The sequence below is a fragment of the Micromys minutus genome (genome assembly GCF_963924665.1).
Source record: "Micromys minutus genome assembly, chromosome: X".
Classification (NCBI taxonomy): Eukaryota; Metazoa; Chordata; class Mammalia; order Rodentia; family Muridae; genus Micromys; species Micromys minutus.
In genome coordinates, this window is record NC_137970.1 from 7,469,159 (window position 1) to 7,487,866 (window position 18,708).

Below are 18,708 nucleotides of genomic sequence, written 5' to 3' on the forward strand. Positions count from 1 at the left end.
CTCTGATTGGAAGAGCTTCTAGTTCCTCAGCTGTACAGAGTGATCACGAGGCAGATTGAAAAATACTTTGTAGAGGGCAACAGGGTCTTGACCCCTGGGAAAGGCCCGTAAAGTTCCAGGTCATCCTCTCAGTTAAGGTGTCCGCCCTCCTCCTGCCTAGGCTGTCCGGCTGGGGGCGGGGGCTAGGATTGAGCGCTTGCCTGCAGGCAGGCGGGAGGGCGGGCGGGGCTCAGAGTCCAGGCGGCCCGCCAGCTTAAAGCCGCGCTAGTGTGAAGGGACTGTGAGCAGCACAGGCGCAGGCAGAGGTCCAGACGCAGTAGCAGCGGATGCGAGAGGCCTGGAACCTGGCGAGCACCATGAGCAACAAATGCGATGTGATCGTTGTGGGGGGCGGCATCTCAGGTCAGTCGCCTCTGCGAGCGAGCTAGCCAGAGCTAGCTCTCAGAAACTGGCTGGCTCAAGAGAAGCTGGCAAGGCAAAAGGGTGGGGGGCTGACTCCGGAATCCCGACTGTAACTATTGCCTGAGGCTGTCTCTTTGGGTCAGAACTGAACTACTGTCTAGCTGTGTTCTTGGGGAAAGGATTTAGTGAGTCCCTGAGCCACAAGTGGGAGACTGGAAGCATGTTGAGGGTTTAGAGTCAGACTTTGAACTTTTCCTCTAAGAATGCTGCTAGGCTTGATGGAAATTTCCAGCTGAGAGGAAGGGACTGGAAGGCTGGAGACAATTGCTGGGCCTGGGGGACTTGCAAAGGTCAGTAATCAGTTCCAGAATGACTTAGTCACTGTACTCACTCAAAACGGGCAAGCAACACTTGGCACTGAGCAAGTGACCTTGAACAAGGGGTGGGATTCTGACCAATTAATTGTCCAGGATCGTTGAGACTTCGGTAATCTCCTGTGGTCCCTCAGTGGCCATGGGTCTGATGGAGCCAATCTATGTGCTTCTTGGTGAATGCTTCCTCTAGCCTCACTTCACCATGCCATCCATCTCTCCTTGAGTATCCTAGGGTGACTGAACCTCCACTGTATTCTCAGGTCCAGCCCATACAGGGACAAAGACTGCCTATCCATAGAGAAACTGTGGACACAGCAAGTACAAGAAGCACAGAAGCCAGAAGTGGGGAATGGGGAACCCCTGTGAGGAATGGGACTCTAAGGAAGGCAAAGGGCCGGTGAGAATAAGCAATGCTCTCAACATGGCCAGCTTAACTGAGACACTTAGACTCTGAGAGGATTCTATCGTTGGAACAATAGTGATGGTGCTATCAAAATCTGTGATTGTTTAAAGACTTGCTTTCACTTGATTGGCCATATGGAGCAAGAGCTGCCCTTTCTTCCTATCGTGAGTACAGGACAGGGTGATCGAACTCACCAGGAACCAGAGAACACAAACAACCATTGGGTGGGTGCTGATCTTGGTTTGGTGCTTCTATGGTATCTTTTAAAGATCTCACCTTTGGGCCGGATCTTGGGCTAATACATCTGTCTAGCCAGCCACAGTGAGCAGCCAAGCATCTGCAGCTGCATTAATATCCGTTAGCACAGTGTCCTAAAATGGCAAGGCTGGACACAAATTCAGCTTTCATGGGCAATCATTTTGGCATCCTCTCTCCAAGAGAAGCTTGGACTTAAAAATATCTCCTTCTAGATGCCATAGAAAATGACTGTTCCCAACACTGCCTTGCTCATCACTATCTTGTGGGAAACTGAACCTTGCCTTTCCTGTCCATTAACCGAAGTCCTTCACTTTCCCAGAGTCACTTCATGGGTTTTCTACTTCTTCCCCCATGGAATTGTCATTGTTCTAATGGAAACAAAGGGTTCAAGGCTCAGATTTACTCAACTGCTATATCTGCTACCTGCAGAAAACACCTAGTCATGATTACAAGATCACTGTGGAGGGGAATTGAAAAATTGTGAGCTCTGATTTTGAAAAGTAAAATATGGCACCCAGGGCACTGAAGGTGTCGAGGTGAAGGACCGGAGTGTATGGCTGCGCACATTCAGACTCCCAGTGATGGGGAGGTGAAGCAGAGAAGAGGACTGAAAGTTCAAGTCTAGTCTCCTATAATAGGACCCTGTTTAAACAACAAGTAAAGGCCTAACTATCACTCTAATAAGGGACTTGAGATATCTGAAGTAAAATCTAAGGGGACATGATTTCTTGTAGTCTGTTTTCCAGCATAGTAACTATAGATAGCAAAAATGAACTTCATATTAAGACAAGAACTAAAAAGAATTATTAATATTTTCATCACAAAATAAAAAATGTTTGAGCAGATAGAAATGCTGTCTCATTTAAATATACTGTGCAAACCTATATCAAAACATCACATACTACCCTAGAAATATGTACCTTTACTGTGCTAGAAATAAAACACAGACCTCAAGCATTGTAGGTAAGTGCTCTACCAATGAACTGCATCCCTAGTTCTGCATCATTTTTCTTAGCCAATTAAAAAGACTGGCAAGATAGCTCAGTCAATAATGCATTTACTTCACAGGCATGAGAAGTGAGGTCAATTTCTAGAACTTATGTAAAAATATAGCTGAAAAGGATGCAAGAGCTTGAAGATAGGAAGTAGGTTATCTACTGTAGGGGATACAGCAGTTGCCATCCTGAACTCAGAGTAGCTGCAAATGCATGGCTCTGAATGGGCCCATCAGCAGTCAGATACGGATGGAGGAGATGCTTCAGGGGCCTACCAGCCTGGACTATTTGATATTGATCAGTCCAGAGAGAGGTAAAACCATTACTTTCCTCAGAGCGCTCGCTGCTGAGTCCACCAGGTTCCAATAGGGAGTTAAAAGCCATTGGTCGTGCATATGGCCCAGGTTAAAACAAATCCATTACAAAGAAAACCAATAGTTGTAAAAGGAACTGGTGTCAGTGAGGTAGGGACTGATAAGAGGGAGATAAGAGAGGATGGTGAGAGAATTATATGTACATATATGCATACACATACAAATATAAGTCAAATGACAACATTTATCAATTTAAAAAAAAAGTAGGGTGCAGCTGGAGAGATGGCCTTTGCAAAGGACGTGGATTCTATTCCAAGTAACTGTACAGCAGATCAAAACAGTCTATTACTTTGGTTTTAAGGAACCTAACAACTTCTGGCCTCTGTGGGCTTCAGGTATGCACATGGTGTATATGCATACATCAGGCAAGTGCCCATACAAATGAAGTAAAAAATAAATCTTAAACATATATCAGAATCTAAACAAAACATCTGAGTATGATGGCACAAACTCATAAGCCCAGGCCAACGAGAAACACTATCTTCAAAAAAAAAATATTACCTAAATGTTGACCTCTATCTTAAACACACACATAAACATGCACACACACTCACATGACAATACCATCACAGATATATGCACACCATACATACACAGGTACACATACAGAGAGATGCACAACATACATACACAGGTACACACACATATACTTGCACACTCGAGGGAGACTGTGTGTGTGAAAGCAGGGATCTGTTCCTTTATTTACTGAACATGTCCTTCCATTCCACACATTGACACAAAGGAAATTAAATGTGAACACGAGCTGTTCATCCTAGAGCCCTCATAAGCATACACAAAAAATGGAGTCATGAACAATTAAAATAACGACTCATGGCAGGTGCTTTAGTAGCACACACACAATTCTAGGGAAGGTGATTGTAGAAAACATCAGAATCTGAGAAAAATCTGTGAATACTTCACAAACAAGAGGAGTGGTCTGGACTCTAAAAAAAATAACTTGTATATAATCAGACACAGGAAAGGACATAATGGTATGTTCAGTAAACAGTACGAATTTCAGAGTGGGGACGTCTTACAAGAGCAGAAAACCCAGGAAATCTGCTGTAAGGTTGTGTTTTCTGGAAGTGACAGGGAAGTTTTCTCCATGATTCCTCACTAATATGGCTGCTCAGATAAAATGGGAAACACCATTTGATGTGCTAACAGAAAAGGGTGGTCTCATGAGTCCCTTTGACAAAACACTGCAAGCAATGTAAGGACTGGGAGTGGGAGGAAATAGCCCTCCCCAGGGAAGAGTCTCCAAATAGGTTATCTAATATCAATTAGCCAGCCCTGAAGTCATATACATTCAAGTAAGGCAAACAAACTGAGCAGACTGTGTCTATATATTTAATGTATTTGGATGTATATACATTATACATACATACATATATATACATACATACATGTGTGTGTGTTATATGTATATATAAAACAATGTAAAAGGCATGGATTTGAAAGGTATCAAGAAGGGGCATCAGAAGAGTTGGAGGGAGGAAAGGAGAATATGTTATAATTATATTTAATTTCATGAATTAAAATAAAAACATCTTAAAAAGAATTTTAGTGTAAAGAATAAGGGAAAGGTGTAACAGAAACAAAACTTAAAAGGTCAGGTGGGATCTTGGCCTGGTGGCTCAAACCTATGATCTCAGCTTTTGGAAGGCTGCAGCAGAATGAATATGAGGGAAATCTGGTCACACAGCAAAACTGACAGGTTGTTGTTGCTGCTGCTGTTGTTTTAAATCTCTAAGTTTGCTTTTGGATTTTTTGAGACCTGGAACTCAACTTGGAAACTAGGTTGGCCTTGAACTCAGAGGTCTGGTTTTTTTGTTTTTTGTTTTGTTTTGTTTTTTGTCACCAGAAATGAATTGTGGAGAGACTTTTGTGGTTTTAGCATCGTTTTCTGTCATTCAGGAATAGGATACATTTTAATTCATAAAAGATATGTGAAAAAGTGCTGGCATGAGAAGGAACTGAAAAGTTGGACAGCTGGAAGGGGATGTGCTGAGAAGACACTCTAGAACAGAAATCTGTCAGCTGACAACTCGGAGAAAAAAACTAGTGCCACTGATTTGCATGGTAGAGGACTTAAAGTCACTGTCATAGAAGAAATGGCCTGAGCCAAGTGGGGAATATACAATTTTAGACTCAGGAGACAATTGACAAAATGGTTTATATTTCACAGTTTCCAAATCCACTCTGTTTTTTAAACTTTGTCAATGATTAAACTCAGGGCAATCTGATAATTCTCTGATAAATTTGAAAGCTGTCAGCAAATTTTAATCACTCCCTTTAGGATAAACACAGGCACACTGACGGTATAGCTAGTTAATATGTAACTTTCTTTTGATGCTTAAACAAAATCTCAATGTGACTGAGGAGTACCTCTTTAGAAATGTATAAGGGATTCCCTACCGGAGGAGGAGCAGGTTGTTTACCCCTGAAACTTGGCAGTCCACTTGGAGCTGGCTGGCAGCACTGCAGCTCCTTGCCTCTGTCCCAAGTTTCAATTTTAATGTTTGAGTTGCTGCCACTGTGGGAACTGTCTGGCAACTCTGGAGTGGATCCTACTCAATCACCAAAATAAAAGCTAAGAAAAAACAACTCAAACCAGAAAAGATAACAGTTCTGTGAGGCCTGAGAAAGGAGCGGCAGGAAGTACTTCCTTGAGATCCTTGCAGGAGCCTGCATGAAAAGGCCTTCTAAATCCAGCATCAGTCTGGTTAGGAAAGTGAGCTGGCCACCCGCTGGTGGTCCATCTATAAAGGGTTAGGGTTACCCAGAGGGGCACTGTGGGCAGAGGGGCCTTTGGGATTAATGGCCAAGCCACCTCTTCTTTTGTCATGGAGGAAAAAATGGGGGAAATTCTCTTTAAACTAAAATGTTCAAAAGTGTCAGTGATTTGATAATGTGATTGGAAATTTGTATATCCCAGCCAAGGAGAAACAGGAAGGCCACAGTACTAGTCAGTGAGCATACTAAGCTGCCTCACAAACTGTAGGGGAGCTGTATCTCCTGCATTGGCCCATTCATCTCTCCACCATTTCTTCTTTTCACTAGAACAGAAAATTTTCTGATTGATAAAAATGAACAAAAATGAAAACTTAAATTACAAATGATTCAAAACATGTAGTTGAAAATCAATTTACAGTGAGTGGGAAAAGGAAAAGTTTGCCTTGGTGAAAAATTAAGCAGAAGAAAGACTAATTTTGAAAAGCAGCTGGAAGTCCAAAGGGGTAATTAGGGGGAAGGAAAGGAACCAGGGTGATGTTGGGGGTGGGGGGAGTCAGAGAAGATAATGGGGGATGGGATCGAGATATGTTTTATCTTGTGTGCAAATGCCACAATAAAGGACATTGTTTTTCCAATTACTCCTGTGAGTCTCAATGTCTCTTTTGCTAACTCTTTAAAGGTTTAGAACAAGGACTTGTGATTTGCTTCACTTTACTTTCTGGGACATAGAACAAGGTGAAGCTTCCTTTTTCTAGTTTTATTTTCTGGAATCCACTCACTCCATCTGAAGGTGGGCAGGAGGAGGAGTTGCAGGGAAGAAAGGAAGGTGGACAGTGATGGAATTCTATTTCAGTTGAAACATTTTCAAAAACAGTTTGAACATGTAATTATTTCAGGATAGAGTCCCTATCTTTGTACTGTAAAAATCATTAACTTCACACGCGACACAAATAGTGATGTTTCAAAATAACTTTTTCCCTTTACATATATTTTAAATGTGATTAAAATTTTAATCTTAAAAACATGTGGTATGCTACATGGCGGTTATAATGACCTAATCAAGATAGTTAATGTTTTAACACCTTATTCACAAAATTTCATTCACATGTGATAATTGAACATACTTACAGGACACAGTATGATTTTCAATAGCACTGGGTAATATGTTCTCATCAAAATTAGGGTAATTTGTGTCCTAATTTTCTTATCATTGCTTTTTTGAGACTTCTAGATACTCTCTTCAAAACAATCATATAAATGGATTATAAAATAGTATAATGAGTAAGCTCCCCTGTACCAAACTTGTCTGACATAAACCAAATTAATCTTTGTTTTTTAAGTTAACTAACATATAACACAGCTACATAGTTAAGAAATAATACCTGGTAAGTTCTGATAACTTCATACATCCCCACACCTACATACTCCAACACAACGTATAATAAAGTCAGAGTGATCAACATTTATTTCTCTTGAGAATATGAACATATTGCTCTGTGTTGGAGCCTCCTGTTACCTTTGCTGGCACTATATATGTGCTGGTGGGTGTGGTGCAACACTAGAACGATTTCTCAGCATGCACAAGGCCCTAGGTGCAATTGTCAGAACTGCAAATTAAAATTGTTTTTAAAATTACTGTATCCTGGAGTCCACTGGTATTATATTACATATGATTGTTTTCTGCTGCTTGTTTTCTGACGGTGTGACCATAAATTCTGCCCTCCTCAGCCCCTAGTGATTACCATTTCGCTCTTTTCTGTCAGATCAAGAGTTTTTGGCTTCCAAATATGAATGAAGTCATACACTGCATATCTTTCGGCACCTGGCTCTTATCTCTTGACATAATGTCCTCTGATTTAAACTCTGAGAGAAGAAACATGCACTTTTAAATGCAATAACTACTTCATCTTTAGCAGCCAATATTTTTCTGGAAATGACACACATAGTAGGTAGTAATTGAATATGGGATTTACATTCAAGCAGTGAGTGACAAGGACTTACCCAATTCTGGCTTCATCCTGCCACAGCCCATCCCTCAACCTCTCATCATGGGACTGCAGAGAAATCTGTGAATCTCTAGATCTGTGCTTCAGCATCACCGCATCTAGGCTGTTTTAAGTCTGACCCTTCCAATCCTTTCTTTCTTATACTAAAAGGCAAATGCATTAACAACAGACAGTATCATCCAGCCAATGCTACGGTTGTATGACAGTAAAAGGGGGTAGTGCCTTGAACATTGTCTACATGTTTGACATGAGTCAGTTTACGGCACAACTGAGCCTTTGGTAATGGCTGCAATATCCCTGCCAACTACTTACTTAGTTGGACAAGACGGTCTGATCTCCCTGATCTACAGGGGCAGCAGTGTTAATACTATCACTGTGTATAGCCTGGTCCTGTCTAATACGTTTTGTTCCCTTTGGTAAAATAGCCTTTCCCTGTGTTCATTTCTCATCTGGTAAATGGGAATTATAATAATATCTACATTATCTATTACATAAAGTGTTTAAGAAGAATAAAGTGAAAATATATGTTAGGTGATTGAAAAGTGGCTTGGCATCTGTGAAGTGCATTATAAATGTTGGTTATTCTTGTTAATAAGGCTCACAAAGTGACCACTCACCTAATAGAAAAATGAGAAATTGCTTGAGGAATTAGCTTGTATCTGCTTGTGCATGTGAATGAATGTACACACACACACACACACACACACACACACACTATTATCATAAAGGAGAATGCTCTGCTTATTTTGCTCACATATACCAATGATTTGTGAAGCCAGTGATTGACTTTAAAGAAAAAGCATAAACTCATTTTGAAAGATATATCTAAGACATAGATTTGTCAACTACTATGAACTCAAAACATATTGATATATGAAAACTTAGAATTGATTTGGTGCCTGCAGATGTTAATGTTTGGATTGGCACTTGCTATTTTATTTAGTATCCTTTTTTTATTGTAGTTCTTCTGCTCCTTTTGAACATATCATTACCAGAGAAGCAGATTTCAGTCTTTTCACCTTTGTCCAGTGGAGCCATTTGTCTACAACAGTAATTTTGTTAAACGCTGGTTCTCACTCTGATGGCCAGGCTATTCTTAAACTCTAGATCCTCAGGCCTCATCTTCCTAGACACTGAAATTATAGATGTGTGCTGTCATGCCCATCTGTGCAAGAATAATAATGAACCAACTATGCCCTGGTACCATTTATTCACTCACATGGCTGCAAGGCCAGAGGTTCTCAGATGATTTTAGTAGGGCAATTGCCTTAACTGATGTGTAGACAAAGTTTGTCTTAAATGCCACAGAGTATAAGCGAGGAAGTCAATTTTCTAGTAATTTCTACATTTTTAACAATAAAAAGTGGCTGGCTCTGATTTCTCTGCTGTATTTGAAGAAATAACTTTTCTCTCTAGATTATTTCTCCAAGATGAGGCCTCCAGTAGCACTGAGCGTCCAGTAGTAGTAAACTCCGTAAAATGCCATTCCATCGATGGTAGTATTTTCTCCAGATTTCAGTGATGACAAATGGTGTGCTATCTCTCAAATTTAGCCAAGTAACATTTATTCCTTATATATTAAATGAATATTCAAAGTAATATTCAAAGACACAGTGATTGATATGTCTTCAAGTTGAATGTCTTCAGCTTAAACAGTACATAAAATTAGTGATATTAAATCATTCCAGGTGACAAGAGGAAAATATATTTGGTGTGGTGTGAGTTAGGAACAAGGACAAATGGGAAGTATACATATGACCTGGTGTAAGAACCACTCATAACTTCACTTTCAGCTATAAGTCTTATAGACATGATACGTATAATCTTAATAGTATTCCAAATTTGTCGTTGTTACTGCAGCTCATCTACTGTACTTTATTTGTATTATCTATTTAGGGCTGTGATTGTAGTTCAGTTGGTAGAGTGTCTACCTAATGTGCACAATGCCCTCTTCCTTGTTCCATCTGCATAAACCAACCATGGTGATTCATACCTTGTGTTCTCAGTGCTCAGGACATGGAAACATAATGATACCTTATAAGGGAATTAGTGTAGAATAACCCCACTGCCTGTGTGCTTGCTTAATATGTCAGGGAAAACTATGTATTTATTTATCCAATTTGACAGTGGAATCAACTTCTTAGAAAACATGTCCCAAATCACCCTTGGCTACACATTGGATTTTAGGTCAGCCTGAGGTACATGTGACCATGCCTCAAATGTCAAATGATCTGATTAAAAATATGTGAATCTTTATCTGATCCCAAGCTGGTCAAAATCAGAGACATGATACAATGATCCTATTTCTAGTATATCTCTAGTCTTCCATAGCCCCAGAAATGAAATTAAACCAATAGAATTCCTTGGTGAGGGATATGGGTCTCCCTAGGCTCTGAGGTAAGAGAAGGTGAGCTCTTTAGTAAAAAAAAAAAAAAAAAAAAAAAACTTGTTGAAGACTAGAGCTAACCATGTACCCCACAAAGGAAGAGGACTAACCTGATTGTGTAAGCCCAATGGTTAGAGGAGCCTGAGCTTGGCTACAAATTCCAACTGTTCTAAATGTGCAACTTGGATAAGTCAGTGCTTATTTCAGCATCTTTCTCTGTACGTGGGAACAGGTCCATCACTAAGTATTGAGTTTGCTATTTTTACGAGACATTGAAACCTTTCACTGAAAGGTTTTTTAAAAACAGGAAAGATTAAATATCCTGCTAGATCCAAAATGTATGTCAAAATGAAAGTCTCTACTTAAATGTACTGTGGACCTAAAGAACTGGTGGTTTCATCCCCCAACAGAATGCTTTGGAGATTTCTTCTGGTTATACATGTGGCATTCCCATTTATAAGGTTTTGTTTAATTTTATTACATGTGCATGTGTTTATTTCCATAAATGAATGTGCATCATGCCTGTGCCTGATGTCATAGGTCCCAGAAGAGGTATTGAATTCACTAGAACTGGAATTACTGATAGTGGTGAACTGCCACGTGGATGCTGGGAATTGTACCATAGATCTCTGCAAGAGCCTAGGTTGCTCTTAACTCCATTTTCACAAGAGCTCATTAGGGTTAGTACTAAGGTATCTACATAAAACTGACTGATACTACAAGAGCATAAAAGGTAAATGGGCAAAATTCTTTCTTGATTTTGAATAGCCAGGTGATAAACTTCCTTTGACCTTATGCTTTTCAGGGACTGACATCAGAAGAATTACTAATTTCTGAGTATAAAAGCATCTTGAGATTTTTTCCTATTAGATAAGACCACCTCTTTTACTACTTGTTTCCTTTTGTGTTGTGTTAGGAATGGAATCTAAGTCCGTATATTTACTAAGCAAGTGTTCTATTGCTGAGCTACATCCCAAGCCCAAGAACATCAGAATTTATTTCTATAAATGCTTTTTTATTTTTATAAAATATTTATATTCATTTTTATATTTTTTCACTTTTATTTGCTTACTAGGAGTAGTATGGTGTGTGTGTGTGTGTGTGTGTGTGTGTGTGTGTGTGTGGTGTGGTGTGTGTGATAGGGGTAGGTATTAGGGACATGGCATAGGTGTGTAAGTCACAAGTCAATGTTGTAGAGTGATCCCATCAAATGTTGCAGGGGTGCCACCGTTAAGTATTAATCACCTTGCCACATGCAGTGTTAACCGGCATCTGAAGTGAGTTTAATATTTAAGCCTTAATATTAATCTCCTGTCATTTTTTTCTCACATTGTTATTCCATTCTGACTTGCTCAGCAGCTCCATTTTCCAGAATTGCTCAATAGTGGTGATGGCATGACAGGTCTTAGTTTTATTTGCTCCTAGTTCCAACAATCAATCCCCTGTTAATTCATCTGTCCAACATTTTAACAGTTCTTACATGTTGAATGAAGAGGCGTGGCCTCGTCGTTTGGAGGTGAGGTTATGTTTCTTTCTCTTAGGCTCTCAGTCCTGTTTCTATCTTAGGTTGCATTTTGTTTTTTAATTTTATCACACATCTATGGGTTATGCACAGTTTTCTACATTATAGCAACAAACAGTTGAGAAGATTCATTGTTACCTAAGAGGAGGATGAAATAAAGTATGAATAGCCAAAATACCCTCAGAAGTTTAGGAAAAGCACTCCTACTGAAAAAATGAAAATTGCATTCATCACGTATACTTTGACAATCATTTTTAGAGAGCTGGGAGTATTTTTTTAATAACAAACTATAAAGGCAATATATTTTGTTGAAAAAAATCTATAAATTTACAGGAAATAACAAGAAGGAAATGAAAATCATGTATAATTAAACCTCCTAAAAACTATCTCCTCTTACTATTTCAACCTATATGTTCTTCATAGAAACTCTATATTATATACTTATTATTATCTGTTTTAAAATTAATAGCATGTTATTTATGCTTATACATCTTTTAAACAATTTATGTTTCTTGAAAATTTATACAATAAAAATATTCTGATTATAGTTTCTCTTTTATTCTCAGATCTTCCTTCCTTTTCCCTCCATGTCTTCTTTCCCTCACTAATCAAACCAAACAGGCAAATAAAAAGAGCAACTAAACCATTAAAGCACAAATTAAACAAAACAAACATAGCAAAAAGCACAAGAAACCATATATGTGTGTGTGTGTGTGTGTGTGTGTGTGTGCCTGTGTATGTATGTATGCATACAAAAGACCAGTGATATTTAAAATAGGCCCATACAAAACAGTATGACAAAGAGATCTCCAAAAATACAATTTAGTCAATTTTGTGTTGGCATTGTAATTATTAGAGACAACTTAGTTACTAGGATAAAGATGAGAGTCCTACTCTCAGTGCTAGGACCCTGTCTGGCTTGAAGTGTGGCTTAAAGCCCAGCCCCAGTGCTCCAGCAGACTTTCTACCTCTTTTTTTTCTAAGTCTGTCACAAGGAGAAGGCTACATCATTTACACTGGCTCTTTTATATCTTATATGTTCTTCCTTTGTTTGATGTTTTTCACATATTGTCGTGCGCCCCACTTCCCGCCAGCAGGAAAAGGCGTGCAACAACAGGATTCTTCTTCGAACAACCTTTATTGTACAATGCTCTTGAGCAGGGGATCCCTGGAAGGAAAATGCACTGCTTATATATGCCCAGGAGACTAGTGTCACTACCTGATTGGTGCGCCCTCCAGTAACTCATTAGCATGCCCCGAGAGCAGGCTGTGACATCTGTGGCACATGCGCACTATGTCTCTTGGGCTCTGTTTGCTGAGTCATGGGCGGGAAGCGGACACCATGTTTGGGTGCGGCACAAACGGCTCTCAACAACATATTTGTTTGGTTTTGTTGATATAGTACCTTAGGACATAACCCAGGGTTATGTGGAAATCACTTAACCTACGTTGAACTTGAGGTCATTATGTAGTCCAAGATATTCTCAAATTTGAGGTTTTCCGGACTTCCCACCCCTGGTTTCTGGGATCACATATGATCTTAATAACTTTACAAGATTAATTCATACTATTATGTTACAACTTATTTAATGCTTCATCTATTGAACACTGGGTATTTTTGTTCAAATTCCGTATTTTTTAGTCAATGCTGTTATACATATAAATTGTTTTTCATAATCCTATTTCTTCAGGAAATTCTTACAGATAATTTTTGGGAATCCCTTCAGATCATTTAGAATTTCAAAACTGCCATTCCAAGAAAATTTCACCAATACTCTTCACGGTGGTACTTTATTTATGAACTTCTTAATCAGTTATAGGAAACCAACATACTCCCCATCCTTGCTATAACATAAAGAAAATGTGATTCTTCATCAGCTCATAATTGTAATGCCTTGAAATTGTTGATGCTAGAAATCATAAACAGATTAGTTTTTTTGAATGTCAGTAAATTTTTCTGTGCACTCAATACTTTTGTCTACAATGTTTAACCAGGAATATATATTTTCGTAATTTTTTAGAACGTTGGAAACTATTTACCCCATTCTTCTAAAAGTCTGCCATCGTTAATTAACTGATATGTTTTGGTATAAAAAGAAAAATAGCCTTATAACCAGCCATTTCTGTGACTAATTATTTCACTCATATAGATAAGATGGAAATACAGCTTTATCCAAAGACCATTGCAACAACTGATCAAACAACTGTTTCATCCTACATTTGAATTTCTTCTCCAGTTTGCCTTCAAATCCTATGTTAGATTTTAGTGCACTTAGGAAAGCTGTGAGATAAGCTGGTTGAGAATGGCTGTTTTATGCTATGCTAGTCAGTAACAATAAAACAGCCCTTGTTAAGCACCAAGGATAAGCTCACATAAAGGTGTGCATTAAAATGCATCGTTCCCATTTCACCAAATGTGTTTTTTTTTTTCAATCTAAACCTATGATTTATTCTTTTTTCTTACAACTTTACTTTAAAAAAGAGATACATGTACAGATTTTTAAAGCATTTTGGCATAAAACTATATGAATATATTTCTGTCATCATTTGATTCTTTTAAAGGTTTGACGCTATGCATTGAAATCTTACTAGTTACCATAAGCATAAAGTACATGGAAAATAGAACGTAATTGATGGAAAACCCAATATAATACTTTTTCTACATCCTAGAAAAATCAAGAAAATAGCTAAGCAAGAAAACCAAAAGAAGAAAGACACATAGACATAATTCTACCTTTTAAAGCAAAAATAGCAGAAAACGGCAATCATTATTCCTTAATATCTGTTAACAAATGTGTTTTCTTATTGTTGCTGATTCTGTGGCAAACAAAACTAAGTTGGCTTGTTTCTTCATTGTTTGGTTACTTTGTTTATTCAACAAACCTCTCTTGAGTGCATTATTTAGTACATGCTGGAATAATATGAATGAGCAATATTTTTAACATGTTTATTAAGCAGAAAAAGGTAAAGACACAGATGAAGTCCCTGAAGAATACTGTGTTCAGAGACATGTTTATGTAGTTTAAGAGACATTGGGGGTGTGGACAGCAGCTTTATTTTAAGGGCCACAGAGACACTGGAGGAAAACCTGTCTATATTTATTGAAGAGATGATCACTAAATTCAAATATTACAATCTCAAATATACCTTTAAGTGGCTGAAATTTAAATCTATACTTTAATATACTTGGAGCAATTTTAGTTTATTCTTTGACTACAAAGTGACAATGTAATGGATGTTGTAGTATGCTATTGAAGATCCATACAGTGTGGACTGATAATTCCCACAGTTGAAAATTTCTCTAGCAATTGCCCGTGGGTGGAGGAAATGGATTCATGCACTAGTGTTGCCCTTTTCTGAGGCCACCCTACAACAAGTATGATCACATAAAAGCCTGGAATTATTGTCTTGTCCAGGGGATTCTAAAAGGCCATATCAAATTCAGAGCTGCTCTCTGATTTCCCTGTTGTGACTGTGTCTCAGTTGAATTCCTCCTTCAGCAAAATGCCTTCCTTCTTTGCACATGTTGACTCTTGACAAGGCTTTACATACAAATTTTTCTCTTAGGCCATTTGCCGGGGTCACTGATCTAGACAGATAATGGTACAGTAGCATTCTTGATCTACATGTCATGAGATATTTTTATCATCTGGCTGATTTAGCCAGTTTGAAGGTACAGGCCATCAAAAGATGAAGCCTTTGTGATCATAAGTGAAAGAAGCTGATAGAGCTCAGCGTTGTTGCATAGCTCTATTCTTCAAAGGATGGTCATATAGAATTTCCAGAGCAACATAAAATGTGGAGGCTGGTTCCTATTCTAGCTCAAATTCATTTCGCAGAATTTGCTTCTCTCAGCATTTTGGGGGGGTGTAGGCTGGCTTAAAGTAGACAATCTGGGCCCTTGACATGGAAATGGTACAACTATGAATATCTTCACTTACTAGAGAAATCTATGGTAGTGCAGTTAAAGAAGAAATAATGAATTATGCAACTATAATTTCTGAAGATTGGATATATAAGGCCAAGGTCGGCTTATGTGTCATGAACGATAACCGAACTGATTCTTGCTTCCTGGAAAATAGCACTGTTGTTGCATATCTCTTTCATACAGCATCCTGTAAAACTTCCAACAGGAGCTGAAGATACTGACTATAAATGGGTGATAGAATGAGAAAGAATAAAATGAGGCTGTGGGAGAGGTAGCTTGTTGTCAGGTTCAGGTGGCAGGACTGAAAGATTGGAGGTCGTCAGTTGAAGGATGTTTATCTTTAAGGAGTTTGGACACCTGAGCTAGAGGGATGGAAAATCATGCCTGACACAGTAGGGTTACCACAGGTAGCCTTTTGATATTGGGAGGCAGAGTGTGGGGTGGTGCTTGGGATTGAGCCTGGGACTTCATATATGTTCTACCGCTGTGCTAACACTCAGCCCTATATTGTAACATTTTGAGTCGTCATGCACTGAGACTAAGACATAGCCCACTGCTTGAATCAACAAATACTATTAGGAGTCAGGAGAACACTATCCTATGATGATGATGATGATGATGATGATGATGATGATGATGATGATGATGATGATGATCATGAGACTAATACTACTACTACTACTACTAATAATAATGATAATAATAATAATAATAATAATAATAAGAAGAAGAAGAAGAAGAAGAAGCAAATATTAGTTTTACAGCTGGCCAGAAAAAACAACCACCCAACCACCCAGTTGTATGTCCAGGGATGACCGATACACCTCTCTGTTAGATGCAGAATTACAGCAATGATCATCTTTGATTTTAGAATTTTTAAGTGAGTTAAGTTGCCCACAGTCAGTAAGAAGAATAACTCATCTGTTGATAACACTGTGTAAGTGATGAAGAGTAAAATGGAGAGGGGACACAAAATAAGGTACTCAGGACTCTGAAATATGAAGCAGCTAACTGACAAGGACTTTACCTACTAGATCATCACTTTGAAGAGGGTTAGAAAAAAACATGATTACAATTCACCATTATTTAAAGTCCATTGGAAAAGACTTCTTTTTTCAATTCCTCAACAAATTATACGTGCATGCATGTTTACTGTGTACTTCTGAGAGACATATAGAGAGACAGGGGGAAAGAAAGAGAGAGACAGAGACAGACACAGAGAAAGAGAGAGTCATAGAGAGAGAGAGAGAGAGAGAGAGAGAGAGAGAGAGAGAGAGAGAAAGAGAGAGAGAGAGAGAGAGAGAGAGAGAGAGAGAGAGAGAGACCCATGCTTCACTAAGTGCAACATCCTGGAGCTAGATGATTAACATTACACTGTTTAGCACTTTGAAGATTCTTCTCTCAAATTTAAAAAAAAGATGTTATTGTTTATAAAAGGAAATTGCAGAGTACTCTTTGATATTGTGTCTCAGGCTCTTCTATTTATTTTTCAACCAACTCTTGATTTAACTGTTCAGGCTGTCATTGTTGTTTCATTTAGAATACATTAGCTGAATGCCATCTAAATGATAAATGCTAGGAATAAACAACTAAGAAAAATTTCAGCTTAACACCCCTCTGTATATCTCTTTGTCTTTATGTTTCTGTGTCTCTGCATCAGTATGTCTGTCTGTTTCTATCTGTCTCTTTCACACACACACACACACACACACACACACACACACACACACACACACAATCTATTGAAATTCTATTTCTTGTGCATTCTCCAAAGTATTCTTTTCAAATAGAAGAAGCTTCTTGGTTCCATCCATCTTACACCTGCATAAAGACTGGAGACTAAAAATCACCTTGGTTTGAGAATCCAAGTTCTCTGTCCTTTGTCTGCTTAATTTCTTTCTAAACTCAGCCATAGTGTGGTATTGTCAGCCTTAAGCAGGTACAAAAAGATGATCACAAAAGTGGCTTTCGTGTTACCATAGAGTGGTTGCACGCAAGAGCAGTCAGCAGCTGATGGAGACCATGTGGTCTTCATAGATGCACTGCCTGTGTGGTTTTTCTCCACTCATTCTCTGGTTTTATGGAGAATGTGTTCAAGGGGAAAGCAAGCCTGGTGGACCTCAGTGAGCCTGTCAACCTGCTACACTGAACTTCCCTTAGACATGTGTGTGAAATAAGGGAACATACAAAGCTGTTGTGATGCTACCTGGGTAAGCCAGGCAACAGCACTTTGCACACAAAAAATTCACTTGGACCTTGTGCTTTCCTTATTTCTTGGTCTCAGTTTCTGAGGGAAAAATAATGAAAGGCATGCAAAACTGCTGAAGCCCTTCATGATTTTCTCCTATTGTGCTCTTCAGAGGACATATTTCAACCACATATATCTTTTAAATCAGGCTTCCTTCCCTAAACAGGAATTCCTTTGAAAAAGGCTTGTAGGCTTAAGTTTTTAAGAATATTCTTTGAAGTCTTTAAAATGAAAAGCACCAGCGAATTTTAAATTCCCAATAAATAGATCTGTGCTTCAGGATGTTTCAGAACCTTTTTATAGGAAAATGAAAAGAGCATTTTAATACACAAAATTATAGCACTTCCCCCCAACAGTTTTTAAAACAAGGTAGATAAAATTCCATGATGGTATTGACAAATTATATTTGCAGGTAATTTTTAAAGTGATAGTTTATTTAAACTTAGTGTTAAAAAATAATCACAACCTCACGTGAGGAATAAGCCCAAAGCATGCGGAGCATGACAATGACAATAGTGTCTGATTGGCATTTCTAAGGGACCTTAGTCACATATAGTGTTTGTGTACATAAGAAAATCAATATTAATTTTATTCCTGAATTAGGCACTTTTTAGATAGAGGTATATTTTTAATAGTTGGTAAATGAATTGTAAAACGTAAGAAAGACAAAGGTTAAAAACACAGGTTGGGAGCATCTAATTACCTCACAAAATTGTCATACTGAATATTGGTTTCTCTGTCTTTGGTGTCTGAGGCCTATGGGCCAATGCAGCCCAGGACTGTGTCAAAGGGACTTTATAAACTGCTATTTAGCTAATGTTATTTTCTGAAATAGTTCCCAAAGTCAAGAACTGCCAACTCCATTTATATACATATACATTTATATACATTCACTGGGCATGGGGGAAAAAAATCACTGTTGTACCCGCCATGATAGATGTTTCCCACTTCCTCTTGTTAATCTTCGATACTCCTTCTGTCTGCTCTGCCAACTTGCTCTCTCCTCTTGCTCATTCCGACTTGCTTTGCTGCTAGAATTTCTTGTTTTGACATCAGCAATCAACTTCAGGCCAGTT

The 18,708-nt window shown here is 38.5% G+C and overlaps 1 protein-coding gene across 1 annotated transcript in view; it reads left to right on the forward strand.

Moving 5' to 3' along the window:
- Nucleotides 1-273: 273 nt before the first annotated feature.
- The window catches only part of MAOB (monoamine oxidase B), a 93,542-nt gene continuing 75,107 nt past the window's right edge, over nt 274-18,708 (forward strand). Inside the window, exon 1 of the mRNA XM_080909830.1 lies at nt 274-402. Coding sequence (XP_080765956.1) covers nt 327-402 — 76 coding nt within the window. The 5' untranslated portion in view covers nt 274-326. The remainder of the gene's footprint in view (nt 403-18,708) is intronic.